This window comes from Aphidius gifuensis, linkage group LG2, assembly GCF_014905175.1.
Source record: "Aphidius gifuensis isolate YNYX2018 linkage group LG2, ASM1490517v1, whole genome shotgun sequence".
Classification (NCBI taxonomy): domain Eukaryota; kingdom Metazoa; phylum Arthropoda; class Insecta; order Hymenoptera; family Braconidae; genus Aphidius; species Aphidius gifuensis.
Window position 1 is genome coordinate 143,679 of NC_057789.1, and position 22,226 is coordinate 165,904.

General features: G+C 28.7%; 2 protein-coding genes across 2 annotated transcripts; one reads left to right on the forward strand and one right to left on the reverse strand.

The window, feature by feature from the left end:
* The first annotated feature begins 5,169 nt into the window (after positions 1-5,169).
* Positions 5,170-9,745, forward strand: LOC122848108 (nuclear receptor subfamily 2 group E member 1). The gene is made up of 3 exons (XM_044145945.1): positions 5,170-5,300; positions 8,143-8,379; positions 8,467-9,745. Exons 1-3 carry the CDS (start codon positions 5,234-5,236, stop codon positions 9,438-9,440), a joined length of 1,278 nt encoding a protein of 425 aa, XP_044001880.1. The 5' UTR covers positions 5,170-5,233; the 3' UTR covers positions 9,441-9,745.
* A 2,660-nt stretch (positions 9,746-12,405) lies between these two features.
* Positions 12,406-14,521, reverse strand: LOC122849312 (uncharacterized protein DDB_G0271670-like). The gene is made up of 6 exons (XM_044148003.1): positions 14,351-14,521; positions 14,067-14,221; positions 13,754-13,990; positions 12,896-13,671; positions 12,514-12,649; positions 12,406-12,436 (listed from the first exon to the last, which is right to left on the reverse strand). Exons 1-6 carry the CDS (start codon positions 14,519-14,521, stop codon positions 12,406-12,408), a joined length of 1,506 nt encoding a protein of 501 aa, XP_044003938.1.
* Between the last annotated feature and the right edge of the window lie 7,705 nt (positions 14,522-22,226).

Consider the following 22,226-nt stretch of genomic DNA (forward strand, 5'->3'; position numbering starts at 1 on the left):
CTACTGGCATAAAAAAACACCCCCACAGTGAAATGGCATCAATCGCTAAGACAATCGTATCTCAATGCTATATATATATATATATGCTCAACTAAATACCGGAAGCTCGCATATATATATATATATATTTTCAAAAGTTTTTCTTTTTTTCTTAGAGATAAAATTAATTGTTTATTTTTAAGTGGGTATATATAAAAGACACCTCAACTTTTTCAACCCTCAACAAAAATACTTTTGAACAATTGAAAAGTTTATCTTGGCTTGAAATAAAAATACCTGCCCAGTCGTTGCTATTATTTTATGTATAGGTATATATTGTATGTGTATGGTGCTTCCGGAAGCGATTCATTGTTTACGGGGGTAAAAAGGTATTGAATAACATACGCTCACATTTTTTTAAACTAAAAAGCACTTTGTCAAAAGGCGAATCCACTGTGTGCATTATGAAAAATAAGAAAAAGAAAAAATATAAAAATATTAAGAAGGCGGGGAATATATATAAGATTGAGTAATTTGAGATGTTAAGGAGGCAAATTCATGGTGCCCATCATCATCATGATAAAGAGCTAGTATCTCGTCGTTCAACTTGTATATACTGACAGCGACGTTGTTGTTTTGTTGTCATCATCATCATCATCATCATCAGCATCAGCAGTAGCAGTAGTAGAAGCAGCTTTGAGCTCGAGTTACGTCACTGGCTGGTAGGCTGTCAGAAGCTGTGTGTTGTTCTTTTATTTTCTTGGCTCTCAGTAGGGGCTCTAGCCATTCACAATTCACGATTTTTTTTGTTATAAACGTGTGTGGGTGCAGCATCATCATCATCATGATCGGGGGACATCCTCAATTTCAAGTTTCACCATCACTGCAGCCATTTTTTTTCCCACTGCTTCTTTTTTTTTTTTATTTTATTCTCAAGTTTTCTATCTGATATGATAAAAATTTATTTCTACATAATTGATTATATTTTTCATATTAATTACAGTAGCTAATAATTTTGATAATATAATAATTCGTATATACCTATATGTATATACGCATATATGCCAAGAGCAAAATGTTTCTCACCAATTTTTTATTCTCGACTCTTAATATATTATCCTTGAAAAAGTCCTTGTGAATGCGTAACCAGAGGCCGGATGTTACCGCCCAGGATGAATTCATGTCTTAATAATATTCACTGTCTTTCACATGAGCAAGACGACTACTAGCTTTCTTGTGTGTACCAAAAGAAAAAAACACAATATGTTCGAGTACTTTAGGCCAAAGCAGCTCTGATTTCTGATCTGTATATATATAGGTACCTTCCTAAGCTGGTGCAGCTACTTGTCACTTGACAACACGCCTACTTTCTTTAAATTTTTTTCTTCAAGAAAGAATAAGATAAAGGTAAAGAAAAAAAAAAAAAAAGTTCGTTATTATAAGTACCATGTTGTTGTTGTCTATGTGAAAAAATATTATTTGACAAGACGTTACTCTGATTTTCATAACACTGAATTTCCGGCCGACTAACGGACGTTAACCGGTTGCCGTTATAATTTTTATTTTTTTTCTCCAAGACGTTTACTTTTGCAATAATATATTCAAATTTGTCAAACCCTTTCAAATCAAATATATATTTATAACCGTCAAATTTATACAAATGATTTTACAATGTAGTTGATCAACTAATATATAATTATGATTTTCCCATGTCAAATTATGATTTTCCAATTCTCATGCGAGTCATATATAACAACAAAATAATTCACATATGGCAGATTATTATTAACCTGATGTTTTAGTGATGTATATTCAAGAGAAAAGTTTACATATACATTTGATATGCTTTCTCCATATGATACTACAAATTTGATAAATATATATCAAGCACCAACCAAGAGTGCAACCATATGCCTCAAAGTTCCCACAACATCAACACCAACAACATCATCATCATCATCATCGTGATCATCGCTGTCATTACATTTGCGCGGTGCGATCCGATCAACCCCGTGTGCAGGGTCGACTAGACAGCATATCAAATGCGTTATGTGCGAGGGTGCGACGATTCATGCAACAGGTTGATATGAATCATTTTATATTTATCATTATATATTACTACGAAAAAAGTATGCTATCAGCTATTGGTGTACACTCTAAATATAATAAATTATTTATACAAGTAAAATTGAAAAACATTGTGTAGTCGTTTTTTTTTAAAAAAGTTTAAAACGCCACAAATGATCCCTCTATTATTGAAATTATCCTGCATTTGTACATGAATGTATGCGTGTAAAACATGTGGCACACACACACACACACACACATGTATATATGTATATGTATAATATTGTCAATGTCAAGTCGAGCGTATGATAGTTATACGCATGTATATAGGACGGATTACAGTAGTACAATTTGTCCTTCTCGTTGCCGCCAAGCATCAGCTTTTATTTTTTTTTCAATATATATATAGATGCTAGATAAATTTATAAAGCTACATGCGTATACACAATAACAAATAATGTCAACTTAATTTTTCGAGGATTTTCACTCACTTCTTTATGTATGTATACAGTAAATATTTTAAGCATTATAAATACATATATATAAACGCAACAATAAAATAATAATATTCAAAATGTAAATTTTCTTGAATAAGCCTATTTTAGTATATATATATTTATGAAAATCAATTTAACTTGCATATTTTTGCATATTACAAAATTGTCATGCAATTATATATTATATTTGCAATAGCTTAACATATTATTTTCAAGTAATTGGACTTGTTCGCAGAATGAAATACAGGTCAACAGCACCTGTGTAGCAACTTTTTGGCGAAATAGTATATAAATATCATAGATTCACCAATTCCGAAGATTTAATATATATTTTTTTTTAAAGCTGTAAGGATCGATCTGCAGCAGCTTCTATATATTTATCGATGCATCAGAGAAAAAGAAAATAAGGGATGAAAACCACAAAAACTGTAGTGGCATCGTAAACTTAAAAACATGTATATAATAATAAGACGGAGAGTGGATGACCACCCGTTGATTTTACTACTTTCTTTTGTCTCGGGTGTTACTTTTACTTCAAATAATGTCTATATATATTTATTAATACTACTTTTGTATATGTCATTTAAAATTTACTTATATACTTAACGACAAATGTATATTATTATTCCAACTAGTTTTTCTACATGTATATTATGATGAATGGGATTTGTTGTCGAGACATTTTTCATCGCACATACCTAAACATAATATTATTTAATTTACCTTATGAATTCATAAAAAGTTGATAAATTTATTATTATCATAATTCTTCAATTTGTTAATTGTAATTTTTGACAATTTAAAAATATATAAATAAATAAATCCACAATCCTGCTTGCTATATATACGTAAATGCTTGCTAAAAAAAAAACATGTCTATGTATGTATGTATAGGGTGATGATGTTGAGATGTTCATTCTTGTTATAATATTATATATAGAATAATGACAGGATATGTGCAGCCTGCTTCAGGACAATCGTATTTTGATTCTGTCCCTATTACCAGCCGTTTAGTCAGTATATAGTTTGCCTTCTTGACAATGCGACTCTATTTAGCTTTTTTTTTTTTTTTATTTTTATTATATTTTATGAATTGTGTGTGGTGGTATCTATCTCTACATTGCTGAAGGCTATTGAGTTTGTTGAGTATACATATATATGTATTAATAATGCTTCACATATACAAAATAAATGCGACAGATGAGAAAAAAAGAAAAAATAAAAGGTTGCTTGCAACAGATTTACTTATATGGCATGGCTGGATAATCTTGCACCGCCATATTGCACCAAAATCAAAACTACATATTGACATGCCTGGATGAACCATCAAAATTTTATTATTTTCTTCATTGGGGGAAGTTTTCTTTCATCTTTATATTCAAGAAGGATTTTTTTTATATTTATATTTTTTGACTGTTAAATTACATCTAGGAAATTTGGTTTTTTTTTTTCAATAATTGATTTATCAACTGATCAGTTGATATACCTCTTATATTATATACATATATAATTATATGTATAAAGCAAAAAATAAAAGATAAAATAATGCCGCAAGGGTTCTTCCATCATCAGATATAATTCAAAATGGAGTCAGAGAGTCATTGATATATCTAAAAGAATAAAAGAATATAGAAAAAAATGATGATATAAAACAGGGTGTGCATCTGTTTAGTGGATGAATCTCATTGTTGTGCACTCGAAGCATCCCTTAAATTTCATGGAAAAATTATTATTCGATTAATTCTTTTTTGTATTATGGATTTTTTAAATTTCATATGAAAAATTTTTTAAATATTCGTAGATATGCACTCTGCAGTCTGAGTCTGTGTTAATATGCAGCAAAGTCTGATCCACAAAATAAAGCTATCAAATAAATAAAAAATATGACGATATTTTTATTTTTACAATGTTTCTTTCAATTGAAAAAATTTTCCACGGTCTAAATTCCACAAAAGAAAAAGGGAAAATATTTTGTTTAAAAGAAAATAATTAAATAAATAAGTAACTTTATACATTTTATTGTTGAATGAATGCTCATGGAAAGAAAAAAAAAAAGTAAGTGAGACAAAGTTGAACAAAGGGCAATATGATTTTGTGGATGAGGATGAGAAAAAAAAAAATAAAATAAATGCATTTTAGTAAACTAGGGTACAGGGTGCAAGAACACTAAGGGGAAAAAAAAAAAAGTGATATTCAACCCTCGTTGTTGTATTAATATAGACTTGCGTAAAGGGACCAGAGGGAGGCACCACTGTCCTTTTTGGGTAACGCCCTTTAGTCAAGGGAGTAGGGTGAATCCTGGCCAATAGAATAAATCTTCAAAACGATAAACAACTCAACACCATCAGACCATCAAAAAGTCTCGGTTGCCAAAGACTGTCAGTCACAATTCATTCAAGAGTTGAAGAGTTTACGACGACGACAACCAAAACATCTCCTTGTTGTTCATCAAAGAGAGTCAGTGATTTTGAAACTCTAATTGATTTTTTTTTGTTTTTTTTATTTCAATCAACAATTATTGTTATAAATATTTCATATATTGTTTAATAAAGTTTTAGTGTTTATTTATTATTTTTTGTTGAATAATACATATAATAATCAAATATTATTAGTGATCAGTTAATTATCATCATCATCATCATCATCAGGATTTTTGTGAAAAATCGTGATTATTATTATATTAATTTGCCATGCAGAGTGAAGAAACTACACGTAATCATATTGATTCATCACAGCAAAAAATGCAGCCATCATCCAGTAAGTGCCATTTACTTTTAATTTATTAATGAAAAAAAAAAAAATATCAATATACCTATATAAAAAATATATCTTAAATTTAAAAATGTGTAAAGAACAAGAAAAGAAAAAAAGAAAAGAAAAAGTCTGATCTTTAGCACGTAAGTAAAGTCTCGCAGAAATCGGTGTCGCCAGCCACCCGCTGAGCGTGTCTGACCCCTTCGGGACTGATCAAAAGAAAAAGGGTGAGAAGCGGAAAAACATGTTCTAAAATAGTAGAGTTTTACCGGTGCAAAAAAAAAAGAAAATAAAAAAATAAGAAAATAAAAAACGGAAGCGAGGAAGATTATCTTTGGCACAATAAAATGAACCGAACATGGTATCCTCGTTAACCGGCTAAATGCCATCAGTGTCATAAGTATTTTTTAGTGTTAAGAGGTTAAGAGTGCCGACAAGACTCAATCCTTGCATCCCTTATAAGTTATAACTACATCCACGCATATATACATGCTACTTAACTTTAGTGACCAGCTTTATTATAAAGAAAAATAAAAAATAAAAAACAATAGTCGCACAAGTTGCAGATTTTAAACTATATATCTATATATGTAAAATCATTTGGCGCGCACTGATTATATTTTAGTCATACATATACCTATATGCAGACCATTTGTTCATTTAAATATCATGTGAAAATAAAAGCAGATGGTTCATATCAATAAAGAAGGAGGAATCAAATGGCATGCAAGTAGTGGGTGCTTTACCACTTTACTGTGCAGGTACATTGATAAATTTATAAAATCATGTGTCGTGGTAATATAATATCAAGTGAGGGTTAAAATTCAACATTTGGTTGTCAATCAGTGCGCCGGAAGTATAAATTATTTTATGATAAAATAGATTGCCAATGAAGTAAAAATAAAAAAAAAAGTCATGTGATGTGATGATCCCTCTTTCCCAGCCGCACAAACCTGCAGGCCAGTTGCCACTTATACACTGCAGGCTTGATGATGTTTTTTAATTTCAACCCCCTGCGAATCGTCTTCCATGTATATATAGGCTACGTGTGTTTGGAAACAGATGACGAGCATAAAATATTCTAGTCCCCTTTTATTTTTTCATTTAACATTTTTCACATGCAATTGATGGCTAATCGAAAATTTATATATATATATATACGTTATAATATTGTCATTATGAGTTTGCTTGTGTTTTAAATTTGAAACACATGACGTTAAATTCCCATGGCTCAACAACCACGCCAATCAAGTGAAATTATTTTATATCCTTTTATTTTTTGTAAATATAATTTTAAACGCAACAGATTTATTCATATATAGATATATTTTTTTTTCTTTCAACGAATAAAAAGCTCAACTTGTTGTTTTTAAAAATTCAGCTTATAGGCGCAAGTTTTTTTTTTCTTTTTCCAACACATACTCAAATTCATATATCTATAAGCTGTATATACAATATTTTTTCCCGTAAAATAATATGTATAAATTATTTTTTTATTTTTTTCCCCTACACATCTATCGCACATATCTTTTTTTTTTTTTTTTCACCCTCACGAGTCATCGGATCGCGTGATTCCATCGACAAAAAAGTCTTTTAACTCGGTACTTTCTTTTTCATCATTTATTTCCTCATGGGAAAAATCCGCCTCCAAGACGGCACATCATATAATGCATATACTGCACATTTCATAGTCAAACGAAAATTTGTAATGTATATATCAACGCGCATTATTTACCGGACAATGCACACGACGCACAATTATATATTAATTTTTCAGTAGGTATTTCTTGAAAATGCACATGCACATATGAATTTTATTGCGGTTAAACTAATATTGACTGCAACAACAGACACATATGCAGCATATATTGATATTATTTTTATTCTTATAAAAGTCTTAGCATTCAAATAATATATTTAATTTGACAATAAAATGACATATTTTGAAGAGAAAAAAGAAAATAATAATGTTATCCTTGACGTGCATATATTCAGAGTCATTCATATAGATATATATATTTATATTGACGAGATTTAGAGAAAGATAGATGATTGAAAAGGTGTAAAATATGTCAAAAAAAAAAAAAATATGAATAAATAATAAAGAATGAGGAGGGTGCCATGTGAAAGAGTATATTTTGGCTTCAAGCCCATTTATAATACTATATATGAAGGAAAACACGAGCATTTTAAATTCTCGATGAGTATATATATATATATTTTTTTATTTCCACCTTTTTTTATTTTTTTTCATTCTTGTTGAATGGCATCGATTTGTCACCGCATCAAGTTAGTATATAACATACCTGTCGTCACTAAAAGTGAAAAGTAAAATAAGAGAAAGAATTAATGTTTGGCTAAAGGGTCCTGTGATCCGCCCTCTACTACGCGTAGCCATTCTTTTCACTATATATATATATATACACTTTTATATGCTGCTTCTGCATTTGCTTTTGCTGATGCTGATGTATTGTGCGCGTAAACGACAACCTAAACCAAGAGGCAACCAGCCCAATGGCACACAAGCATCGAGGGATCCGATGAGAGTGAATGGACCGGATGTGGTTGTTGTTGGCCATAGTTTAATACAGCGATTTTATTCATCGTTCAAGTGAGCAACGACCAAAAGAAATACGACACTTTATCGTATCGTGATTCGTGATCAACCAATCAATTCTTCTCATAAAAGAGACATATACATTCCCTTTTTATTTTTATTATTATTTTATTCATTTTTTATATAAAAATGCGTGCCATTTAGTCATATAAAAATTATATTTATTATATATATTGAGAGAGAAAGAAAGAAAGAAATTTATTTAATTTAATATTTTTTAATTTTCAGGTCGTATATTGTATGACATACCTTGCAAAGTTTGCCGTGATCATTCTTCTGGTAAACATTATGGTATATTTGCTTGTGATGGTTGCGCTGGTTTTTTCAAGAGATCAATAAGACGAAATCGTCAATACGTTTGCAAAGCTAAATCTGAGCATGGATGTATGGTTGACAAAACACATAGAAATCAATGCAGATCCTGTCGACTTGCCAAGTGTATACAAGCTGGCATGAATAAAGATGGTAAATATATACCTATTTATAAATTTAAATTTAAATTTAAAAAAAAATGAAAATCTAATGTATAATGTTTTAATTTAAAAATTATAGCTGTTCAACATGAACGAGGCCCAAGAAATTCAACTCTACGAAGACAAATGGGTTATTTATTTAAAACACCAGATATCATGATGAGTAGTGTTCAACATCAACATCAGCATCAACATCAACATCAACATCAACCAACAACTGGAGCAGCTCTTGATCTTGCATTACCAAAATCATCAAGTCAACCAAGGGTATCTGTTGCACAATCTGTGGCTCATTCAACTGTTCCATCATCGCATCCAGTATATTGCAATGCAATGTCAATGAGTAAAATACCAGTTAGTTTATCAAGCATATCAACAATGGCAACAACTGCTACGGGAATTTCAACACTGCCAATTTTATCAGCAACAATGCCAGCTGATTCAGTTAGAGAAACAGCTGCTAGATTACTTTTTATGAATGTCAGTTGGACAAGAGATTTAGTAACAAGTGCTGGTTTATCAATTGAAGATCAATTAACACTTCTTGAGGCATCATGGCGTGAATTGTTTCTTTTGGGTGCTGCACAAATGGTACCAACTCTTGATCCATCAGCACTTGTACCTTCTGGTAGTCAAAATCTTCCTCTAGCCCTACAAGTTACTAGATTTCGTGAAACACTTGCTGGTTTTCATTCAATGAATCTTGATTATCATGAGTATGCATGTATAAAAGCCATTGTATTATTTAAAGCTGGTCTTGATTGTGAGCTTGTACCAAGTAGTCGTAGTAGCAGTGGTTCAGCATCACCAAATTCTGTTAGTCGACTTCGTGATCCTGCTGCTGTTGCACGTCTACATTATGGTGCACAAATTGCACTTGGTCAACGTTTAAATGGTGCATCATTTGGTGAATTAAGATTTGGAAAATTATTAATGTTATTACCAACATTGAGATCTGTATCAGCACATGCTATTGAAGAATTATTTTTTCGTAGTACTATTGGTCGTATTCCAATTGAAAGAATTATTTGTGACATGTACAAAAAAACGTAAAATTATAAATAATTATGAAAATAATTTAAAATTATTATTGTTTTTAAGAAAAACTGTGATGTTAATAAACATATCATCATATTCGTTATTGCATGATGTCGATTTTAACAATGTACAAATAAATTAATAAATTAATAGACATATAGATAGATAGATAAATAAATAAATATATTATTATGACAATTTTAAATGTGCAGTTTATGTATACGATCATTATTATTATGCACAGTAAACTCGAGTGCCAATGCAATAAGCCCTCCCGCATAAACATTTATAGTGCGTTGCTTTAATAAAAAAATCATAATGCCCAGTGTGACAGTATGATATATTATAAATTTAACAAAGAAAATATTATTATTATTATTGATTGATTGATTGATATTATATAGATTGATTTTTTGATGAATGCAATCATCATTGAGGTAAATTAAATAATTTAATGTAAATAAATAGCTTTAAAAATAATTATACTGTAAATAAAAGTAAAAAAAAAAAAAACAAAAAACAAATGTTGAATAATAATTATCTAAATAAAATAATAAAAAATCATTTTTAAAAAAAAAAAAAATTATTTTATATATTTCTTTTTATTTTCAACAATAGTAAAAATACCATGAAAATTTCACGGTGATTTGAGTGGTAATCACAGGACAAAAGATTCTTGGCTTCCTTGAGCTTCTGTCATTTGTGTTTCTGTTTTTTTATATTCTCTTTGGTATACATATATATAATATATATAGACCAAATGTTTGGCCACATATTTATATATACACTTAACTACCCCCGGCAATATAATTTTTTTTATAATGAAAAATCTTGTATACCTATGTATAATCAGCCTCAAAATATATTTTCTTTCATTTTGATTTTCATTATTTATTTTTTAGGATAAGTCTTGCTACTTGGGTTTTGTTATTTCAAACGATGATCCTCAGTCAATACTGTATACAATAAAAAAATATATGTTTGCAACTCAAATGGACATACTATTTTTCAACAACAACAAGCTGTACCAAATTTGACAATAAAAGTTTTATATTTTCTTATATATAAAATTGACAGGGTATATTATTGAGTCTCGATGAGATGTATTTATCAAGTACATTGTTATGTTGTTCCTTATGTTTATATAAAAAATAAATTCTCACGAATGCGCGAATAAATTTGAGAAATTGTTGAGAGGTGGTGATGCGGGATATACTATATTATAGACAAGTGACTCTTATGATTTGCCTGGCTGATTTTAAATAACGCATGTCCCACTGTTATAATTTATTACAACTAAAATATATTTGTTTACAATTGCACAAAGGCACTCCATTAGGTCCATGACCACCTGGAAGACGCTGATGATCGAGGTACTCCTGAAGGTCCCAATGTCCTCGCGCCTTTTTTGAAATTTGAAAAATGAGGAATAATGTTAGCAGGAATTAATCCACGTCGTATTAACGCTAGAATTAATATGTTCCTGCCTCCATTAATGTCTCTATTCCATGTCACCTTACAGTCTTGCTTTTGGCAAAGTAGGTACCTGAGAAAACAAAATAAATAAATAAATAAATTAATTAAAATAAAATTAATAAATAAATAAATGACTAACCGATCAGGTGATTTGCTTTTTAAGCAGACACTGTTACATGCACTGCATAATTTAGTGGTATTGAATTCATCAGTGTCAACAATATCAATTTTAGATTTTGATAAACGAGCACGACAATAAAGAGCTCTGATGATTCCTTTAAATGATACTCTTCGATATCCTTTCATCCACTTGGATATCTTGGTGTCTCCCAATGCAATGAGTATTCTTTTATTATTATTAAATTTATCAGTAATAATTTTAATTGATTTTTTTTTCTTTTTTTTTATTTTAACATTATCATTATCACCACCACCACCATTTTCATCAGGAATATTATCAACAACAGCATCATCAACAGCAGCAGCATCAGCAATAGCACCAGCAATAACATCAGCAATAGCAGCAGCAGCATCAGTAGTTGTATTATCAGCTTTTTTTTTATTTTTTTTAATTCTTTTAGGTCTTTTGTCAAGTTTTTTTTTTCTTCTTGCCTTTAATTTTTCAATTTTTTTTTTAATTCTTTCAGCTTCTTCATCTTTCATAGCTTGTCGTAAAGCAGCATCATGAAATTCAATGTTGGTATTATTTTTGTCCCTCAAAATACTTCTTTTTTTTTTACCATTTAATTTATTATTATTATTATTATGTTGTTGTTGTTGCTGTTGTTCTGGTGTTTTTAATTTAATTTTTTCTTCAAGTTTTTTTTTTCTTTTTAATTTTTTTTCATCATATTTTTTTTTAAATTTAATTTGATTACGTTGTCTTTTAAGTTTTTTATTATCTAATTTTTTTTTTTTATTATTTTCTATTGTTAACTTTTGTTTATCACCAACAAATTCACCAAACAACAATTTATTAACAATCATATCATTAGTTTTTTGAGTATTTATATATTTGTCCCATTTCAATCTAGCTATTTTTCTTGCTTTTAAAATGATTTGGCCTTGAACAAACAACCCCAATCGATATTTTGTTATGGCAATGTAATTTTTAATATCATTTAATTTAAATATTTTGTCAGGATCATCTTTTTTTAATAAATCATTATTTTCTTTTAATAATGATTTATATGTTTCCTCATATATTTGTGTCCATTTTTTTCTTTTTTCTTCCCTCTCGTAAAAATGAGAAATTCTATGATACGTATTACTTTTAATTTTGAATCTTTCTTGTTTATCTTTATCAAAAAAATCTTTAAAATCTTGAATTATAATACCACCAAATAATTCACGAAGACCAGGATCTAAACCATCAAATCGTTTATATAATTTATTTAATTCTTTAATTAATAATTCACGTTCAACATCAGATATTTTAAGATTAACAATATCTTGATAATTTTTTTCTTCAATATTAAAAATTAATTTCTTTTCATTAATTTTTTTAAAACATTGAATTGAAGCACTGATACCATCTGTTGTTATATAATAGGCAAATTTATATTTTGGCGGAATTTGTATAAATTTTTTCCATAAATTTTCATATTCATACTCATTATAATTATCATCAGGACCATTTGTTGCAATTGAATATGAAGCATTAACAAGAGTTTTTTCATTGTTTATAAATTTTTTTCTTCGAAACAATTGATGGACAGCTTCAGTTGTAAATGATATTGAATGTAATCCTAATTTATTTATTGGTGATAATACAAAATCAACATGAAGTTGTAATTTTAAATGAAATGAAATAAATTTCCACCATTTATCACCGGTATCATATAATTTTTTAAAATCAAGATTTTTAAATTGTTCATTATTGAATAATTCATCATTTTTTGGATGAATATTACGTAAAAATAAATCATCTAATAATTTATTTATTTTTGAATAATCTCGATTATAAACTTTACAATAATATTTATTAACTCGACTACGAATATGTTCAACGATATTAGTTTTGAAATTTACTTGAAATAAATTAACTTGATTTTTAATTAATGCTGAATGATGTTCGAATTGATATTGATGTTTGTTACTACATGGATATAATGTATTATATTCATCAAGTAATTCAACTATGCCTTTATTTTTTTTACTATAATTATTTTTTAAATGCATAGCAATTAGACACAAATTTGGTTCTTTATCATGATTTTCTAAATATTGTACCATCCATTGTTTGTCATGTCTGATGGTAAATTCAAAAAAAATAGAAAAATCTATGATACATTCTGACATCAATTCAACATCATTATAAATTTCTTGTCTAATATTTTCATCTGGACATATTGATTTAAAACCCATTTTAATAGTATGTGTTTCATAGTTTGTTGGTTTTTCTTTATTTTGATTTAATTTTTTCATTGCTCTTTCTTTAATTGGTAATCTATGATTTAAACAACGCTTACTTGATCGATTGGTATGATCAGTTCCATAATTATTACAACAAATTGATGCTTGTGATGATGTTCTTGATGATGCTGATACAGTTGATAATGATGGTGATTGTGATCTAGAACGACTTGAATTTGATGCTGTTGAATTATTCAAACTCATATTTGATGATGAATCATTTAATGATGGTCGTTCAGGTACTTTAAATAATGATCTTCTAGCAGTTGTTGTTGTTGTTGTTGTTGATGTTGTTGAGGTTGTGTTGGTGTTGTTACCAGTACGTTGACGTTTACCACCAGATCCAACAGCAGCACTAAAATTTTTTTTTTTTTTTAAATAAAAATGATTATTATAAAAATAATAAGATAAACAAATTATAAAATGCAGTATCTTACGTATTAATTGGCAAGACGTTTGTTCTTTTTTGTGGAGTTGACTGACTCAATGGTTTACATGATGATGATGATGTTGTTAATGGTTCAATATCATCAAAGTCCATTTTAAAATACTCTGAATAATCAGTCAACTGAACATTTTCAGCAAGCTCAGCATCAGTTTCCATTTGATTAGTATTTTCTGTTGGAAAATTTGCATTTTCGTCGAAAATTTCCCATTCTTTAACTCGTTGTAGACTGAAAAAATTATTGTATTATTATTTATTATTTATTATTATTATTATTGTCATTGTTATTATTATAATAATAATACCTCTGTTGACGTGTCATTTCTGTTGGTTGATTAATATCAATATTAATTACACTTCCAACAGTCTCATTCCCAAATCCATAACTAGATGTTGTCATGTTACTTGCTGATGTTGTTGCTGATTGATTACTATTGTCAATTGAAAAATTCAATTGAGTCTGACGATATTTTGGTTGAGTTTCGTCTTGTTTATATTTTGGACATAATTTATTTCTTTTATTATGGCCCACATTTCCACATGCTTTACATGTTATTGCTCGTTTTTTTTTTGTTGTTGTTGATGTTGCTGTTGCTGCTGCTGCTGCTGCTGGTTGTGGAGGTGGTTGTGGTGGTGGTTGTGGAGGTGTAGTTGCTCGAGGTGGTTGGTCAATGACAAAGGATCGTTGATATGGTCCAAAATTAAAATTGACATTGTTGTTTCTACTACCACCAGGACGTTCATTGTCATTATTTGACATGATTTTTCAATGAATTACAAAATCAGCAAACAATACAATTAATTGTTGAATATCAAGAAATAAATTAGTTCACCCAAATACTTAAATTTGATCATAAAAGATTAAAAAGGTCTGATAAGCATACGTAATTAGTATGTTATCGTTAATTTATTTCTAAATATACAACAATTATTATAAGCCAAAAGTATGTACACCTTAAAGGAAAAAATTAAAAATTAATTAGTATAATATTGATTTATTTGTTGAATACAAAAAAAAAAAAAAGAAAATATTGCAAATTTTTTTTTATCATTATGGATAATTTTTAATTACAATTATTAAGTAGAGAAAATAAATTGCAAAATAAATTTGATCATAAAAGATTAAATGTGATGACATATGATCTTGGTATGTCATCATTAATTTTAATTATTTAATAATTGTAATCATATTGATTGTAAAATTAAATTTATGGAGAAATAATAAAAACCCAATTATTTATATCCATAAGTATAAAAAAAAATGATTATTTCAAAATAAATTCCATAATAATATTATTAATTTATATTACCTTTTTGTTTCTTTGATGAATCTTTTATTTTATTTGGTATACAAAAAAGATTTATAATTCAGCTTTACTCCAAAAAATTACAATTTATCAATGAAAATATAACGCTCAAATATAATTTGACCATAAAAGATTTAGCCTGATAATATACGTAACGATATATTATCAATTTTTATATTTTTCAATGATGAAATTGTACTTGGAATTTTTATTTTCTTTTTGTTCTTCTGGATCAACTCGAATCATCTAAAACGTAAAAAATATGATTAATCAACAAATATAAATAATAAATTTATTAATTTTTTTTGTTTCAACCTTTTTTTTTTTTACCAAGAAAAAGATGGTGCTCAACTATTATGTTTTTTTTTTACTATATTGTTTATTATTATTATGGATAATGTTTTTTTTTGTCTGACTTTTTTTTTATTAAAAATAGAAAATAAATTGCAAATTTAATTATAAAGCAATAAAAAAAACACAATAATTCATATCTAAATTAGGATAAAAAAAAAAAGATTATCGAAATAATAATAATAATAATTAATCAAAATAAATTTTATTTTTTCCGGCACTCTTATCGGTGTAACCGAATATTTTTATTTTTTTTTCTTAGAAAAAAATGGAGCATACAAGTTTTTTTTTTAGTCAAACGATTTTTTTTTTTCCAAGAAATAGATGGTGCTCAACCCCTTTTTTTTTTTAAATACAATTACAATGATTATATACAGAAAATAAATTAAAAACACAATAATTCATATCTATTATTAGTAATTATTAGTGATTATTAATTATTATTTTATATCTTTACTATTTACTCCTCATTTGCTATTTATGTCCTTAATTTTTTTTTTTTTTTTTACTTCGTGATAATGAACATATTTATCATACATATGTGTGCGTGTGTGTTGGTCACCAGGACGCTCACATACACAAGCGCGTTGATACACCGACACGATAACCCGACAATTTTTTATTCCAAAAACATAAATTATTTAATAAAATAATGAATGAAATTGATTTATAATTATTAAAATAAATTAACTAAAAAAGAAACAAAATAAAAATACATACGAATATTTGGTGATCGAAGCAATGGGACAATGGAATTTTCAGAGTCAAATTGATGCTGTCTTTTGTTCACAGAAAATCGTAAAATTATTAATTAATTCACGTTATTGTCTTGATTGTTACTGTCAAATTATGATAATTTGATAATTAATTTACGTACTTTTTTATACTATATTTATAAAGTATATTACAACTGAGATTATTTTATTTTTATAATTGATTTGCACTGATATATAATGACGAATACTTCCTGAGTGACGCGACCGTGGACTGCGACAAATATAATTTATGAACTACATGTAAACTTTTTTTTTTTTTTTCTTGCTGTGGGAGAGGGAGACAACAGAGAAACAAAAGAAAAATGACTCATGAGAATAATCTTAAATTTTAAAATTGAAATAAACTAAATTAATGTAATTATCAAAATTATGAGAATACTCACTATTTAAAAATAAAAATATACAATTAATATTTATACATATGAATAAATATAATTAATTAATGACAAATAAATACATAGAAAAGTCGTTAAATAAATTGCAATAAAAACCATGTGATTGTAGGTAAAGAAGGTCGAGAATTTTATTTTTTATTTTCGGCTGATAATGCCGCAATTTGCTGTTAATAAAAATTCAAATGCATGATTATAAAGTTGAGTTAATTTAATGCATCTGGACAAGGCTTTACATATTTGCATTGACAAAGTTATCAGTCTCATTGAATTTTTACAATTGCATGTATATATTTGTATTGTGATAAAATATACATCAAGAAAAAAATGAAAATATGTATTTTTTTTTTATTTAAATATTTAACAAAAAAAAGGTCATAATATTAATTATTTGATGTTTGCCGTCAAAAGTCTATTACATGGCTGATGGTAAATTTATACAGTTATCCCACTTTAGAGGCATCGGCATATCGTTTTGATGGTTTTGATGATTTTGATGAAAATTGCAAAGTCAAGCGTTAAGTTTGTTGCAAGTGGTTTCCATCAAGTTGTAGGCGTCTGCAGCCACTGAAGGTAAGGTCAGCATGCGGCGGCAATATTTCTTTATTCTCTTTGTCGTTTCAATATGTATCTACATTTTCATGTTTTTTTTTTTTTATTTTTTTATTTTTTTGTGTCTGTGTAAAATGCATCGTATCAACCGGAAAAATTCAACCCATGTTGCCTTGCCGACGATTAAGTCAGACGGCTTTTCACTTTTTTTTTTCTTTTTACATTTTTTTCGTTTTTTTTTATATTTTTTTTTTAATCCCCAACAATAATGAAGCTTTGACGCGGACTTACCCTCCTTTGCCCATTATATTCCTTGACAAATTACTCGGGTAAACAATCCGCCCATTCAACTTTATATGCATATATCTGTATCATTTTAAATATATACATGCGTATGAATGCTTGTGTGCTGCAGTTGAAATATATTTTTATTCATTCTATATTAATTTATATATCAAACTCTTGAAAAATATATATACATACCGCATACTATATGGTTGATACCCTTTTGATATGTCGTTCATACGGCCAATTAGCGTTTCGATAGACTCGATGATACAATGTATATATATAAAAGACTTGAAAAATCCGATTCCCGCGCCGTATGTTAACATATATGTTGCTCAACTCTCATTGAGACAAATTGCTACTATATATATATATAACACGCACTCTTGAGATATACATATAATATAAATCACAAACAATAAAGAAAACAGTAGCATTTCCAAATGAGTGATGAATTATAATAATAGGTAATACACAAAGTCTTTGATGATGATTTGAAGCAGTCGACCACATATGCATGCAGCTTTTACTATTTACATGAAATAAAAAAAAATAAAAAAATCAGTGTACTTGAAATTTGAAACACATATATTATTTATGATTGGTTTATACATATTGTTATAAAGAATTGAATTCCTCAACCTGGCTGTAAAAAAAAAAATATATATATGTGTATGTATACAATTTTGAGGCGGACAAGTGGTTGAGAATTCCCACCGGGCAATGTTATACGCACCTTGTCCTCAACCACCCTTCTCTTTCTTTCAAATTTACACTCATTATGTATTTCTAGAGCAAGTCTAAGAGAGAAAGAAGAATATATTCAAGCAAAGTATAGTTACAGTATATTATTGCCCTAGGGAGCAACAAGGCTGTTCAAGAGGTTGTACATACTGTATACATATAGGGGTGAGTATATAAAAAAAATAAAAAAGTGAATGAGTGTTACAACAGAGTAACAGTTTGTAACAAAAACGCAACATTGATGCCTGTATCGCTGGACAATGAAATTAGTGGGGAAATTGAAGGAGTTGTATATAATTTTTATCTAAAGGCTAGATGACACGCATACATGCCAACAATATTTTCGTACAACAATAGATTGCCCTCACTATTATATACATGTTGCAATTTTTTGTATATACATTGATTCGTTGTGCATAAGGATTTATAAATTCGTCAAGGCATCGCATGTAATAATAAAATGGTTCTACAACCACTTGAGTTTTTCATCATGTTTTTATACTACACTGTATATATTTTTTTTTATTTGTTTCGACGCAACAAAATGGAAAAATAGTTGAATAGCTGGTAAAATATATACATATGCCTGGTGGTCAATTAATTATCAAGTATACCACACGGCGTATATATACAATTATTTAATTAATTGTTTTTTTTTTTTTTTTTTTGTTTTTCAAATTTATATATTATATAATATATTTAATTAAATTAAAATATTTTTTTATTTTTTTTTCTTATTTCAACTTGAGAATTTCTTGATATTATTTTTGAAACAATGTTTTATTAATATAATAATAATTCAAGCTATGCAATACATTTAAAATTCATCCAACTTTTTAGAAATAACAACGACAACAGCAGCGATGAGTATGAATTTTCATCACCTGAAATATAAAAATCTCAGTTTATATAATATATTTTTCGCTTCTTAAGTCATTTCCCCATTTATATTTTCATAAATTTTTAACCCTCCAATGAAATATTTGCACGTGCTAGGGCCACCAAGCTCGTGTCAGGAATTTAATAAAATAAAGCTCGTGGCTATAAAGGTGGGTGCATTTATTCACTTTTTTATATTTTTCTTTCTTTTTTTTTAAAAAAAAAAAAAAATCAGGGCGGGAGTAATGCTATATATATAAGTGGAATGATGATGCTCCTGATGTGGCACTTGAAATGATTTCTCCTCCCCCCTATATACATATATACGAAAAAGCCCCATTCGACCCCTGTCTGATGATATATACATATATACATATATACGCATAGATATAATTTTTTTGTACATGTATATAGATAGTAAAATACCCTTCCACCACCCCCTGCTTATTTGTTGTCAGTGATGCATCCATTATGTCTTGCTTGATGGAAAGAGATTATGTGTTGGTCGTTGTCATTGAGGGGCTCATTGCTGCCATGACACTGATCAATCTGATGATTTTTATTATACATATAGATATATACCAACATAAAAAAAAAAAAAAAAAAAAAAAAGGCAAAACTACTTGGTACATATTATGTGTAATTATATTGTCAAGTACAGTATATGTGTATAGTGTTATTAAATTTTATAAATTTATACATTTTTTTTTCTTGTTATTTATAAATAAAATATATACAAATGAATTTTAAATTAATGATAATTGCATTGATAATATATATAGATTCAGAGAAAAAAGTATAAAAAGTTGTCAAGTAAGTTGCGTCAACTCGTATCTATGGCTTGATCAAAAGCTTGATATATACATATTATATATTTATATGTATGTATTTCGTTGCAAAATGAAAAACGAGTATATTCTCTCTTTTGACTATGGCTGACTTCATGAAGGCAAAAATCATAAAGTTAGGGACCGCGTGTGTGCTTCTCTTTTGGGTCCCCCATGATAATTCTATAAATAAAAAGAAGATGCAAAGAAAAAAAAAGAAGAGCACACACGCACAGTGTGTTGAGTCCCGAAGGGATGCGCAGCTGTCATCCCTTAAATTCTGTGATTGGCCAGATTTATTTTGCCGCCATCATACATTTTTACGCTCTAAAATTACGTCTACAATGGAATCGTGCGTGCATCAAAGTCTCTCTCGACCCATTTAATATTTTATTTTCATTATTATTATTATGTATGATAATTATTTTTGAAGCTTATATTCGTATTTCAAGTGTGTTATTTTAATTTAAGAAAATAATATGTGAATTGCTATCATATATGCATCTTGTTGATCCTGCATGATGATAAGCCTCACGCCTGGCAAATATATGTATATACACATTGATTCAAAGATTAAGTCTATATCTTGGTTGTGTATAGTATATATCAACTAGCTGCAATTGTCTCGATTATTGTTTTTTGTTATTGAAAGAAATCCCAAGCATCGGGTCGGCATTAATACGCTGAGCTAGTAAATGAATGAAATCAAGAGTGGTATATTTAGGAACGACAATGACAACGACAGTGACAGCAACAACAAGGGACAAAATATATACATGAACAAGTTGTTGGTGTGTATGTGAAAAGGGTTTTTATATCCGGGGATGTCATCAACCGCCGGCGGCCGCGTGCTGCCACCCTCAAGGATTAAGTGCAATTATTGGAATCATCCAGTTGCTAGACCGCAACACAATTCACACGCTTTTTCTCTCAATATTCAACAAATCCTCAACAACAATCCTTATCTTTACCTTTTGATATTTTTTTTAAATTCATTTGCAAATAAATATTTTTGCATTTAAAAAAATTACTCAAATATAAATTATATTTATATTATATATACAAGTCTGCAGATGCATATTGCAAATATATATATGCGTTGGAGAATATAATTAATAAAAAATATATATTGGTAAAAGTACTTGGAAGCCAGCATCATTTCTTTGGACAATTCGAGACCACCCCTTTGATTGAGCCAGCAGCCTGATGGCTTGTTATAACTTGGATAATTATGTTACCAATGCGCGTCGCGGGACAAAGGCCACTCGAGGCAGCCGAGATTTATTGTGTGTATGTGTGTGACACGCCAAGCCGAGAACCAAAAAAATCCTGTATGATGATGACGATGATGGTGATGATGATGATGGTTGCTCTGGTTGCCCAGCTGCCGGTAATCCTCCTTTTGTAATTTGCCTTCTAACCCCCCTTGTGACAGTGGCGCGGGTTCTGTTCACTTCGATATTATATTAGAAAAAGAAAAAAAAAATTAAAACAACAAAAGCAATGAAATTTGTGTGATTGCTGTGTGATACAATCACGACAATCACACTGTTAATTTGTCATCAATTTTTGTATTTTAAAAATTTACGAGATCACAAAATATATTTACAGATATATACCAATTGAACTTGAGTCAAAAATAAAATGAAATAATTTTTTTTATTCAAGTGAGAAAAGAGAAAAAAAGAATTGTTAGACAGTTGATGTCATCATGAACATGCCCTACTGTATACGAATAATAGAGTCCGCGACTTTAATGGACTCGATAATCCTCTTGGCAGTTTGTCGGTGAGGGAAACCTACGTGTTTAGCACTGGGTCGAAATAAAAAAAAAAAAAATATATATATAAAAGGGGATAATAGACTCTATACATGTACAAGTAAGGGCATACTGACTGACTGACTGACGAGGGGATGGATGAACCATCCCTGCTATTATATTATATAGAGAGAGAGAAAGATATATATATCCAAGTGACGAGTGTCGAGCCATAATCGTTTGCTTGAAATAGTTTACTATTATTTTTATTTTTATAAAATGAAATAGCGAGTAAGTAAGTGAAAAAGATATAAACATACGCCCCTTGCGAATAAAACCACTGGTGTGATGATACCTTGATTTTTCAAGTGACGAATCACTCAAGATTGCATCAGTTATACTTTTTTAAACTTATAATTAATATATGCTATATATTTATTTATTATTATTAAATAAATTGAAATAATAATAATAACAATAATGATAAACTATAGGTATATAAATAATAGGCGCGTGCATATTATCTAGACTGATGACAATGATCAATCATTTTTATTTTCCCATTTTTATTCATAATTTGTCGTCATGTG

Bases quoted from the DNA above. Each gene is read 5' to 3' on its own strand.
- LOC122849312 (XM_044148003.1), bottom strand. From the start codon at position 14,521: ATGTCAAATAATGACAATGAACGTCCTGGTGGTAGTAGAAACAACAAT. The intron at 14,222-14,350 runs GCAACATCAACA...AAATATCGTCAG, and splicing joins CAGCAGCAGCAGCAGCAACA to ACTCAATTGAATTTTTCAAT. The intron at 12,437-12,513 runs GTATGAATATGA...ATATAACAACAG, and splicing joins CCTGATGATAATTATAATGA to ATGGTATCAGTGCTTCAATT.
- LOC122848108 (XM_044145945.1), top strand. From the start codon at position 5,234: ATGCAGAGTGAAGAAACTACACGTAATCATATTGATTCATCACAGCAA. The intron at 5,301-8,142 runs GTAAGTGCCATT...TTTAATTTTCAG, and splicing joins AAAAATGCAGCCATCATCCA to GTCGTATATTGTATGACATA. The intron at 8,380-8,466 runs GTAAATATATAC...TAAAAATTATAG, and splicing joins AGCTGGCATGAATAAAGATG to CTGTTCAACATGAACGAGGC.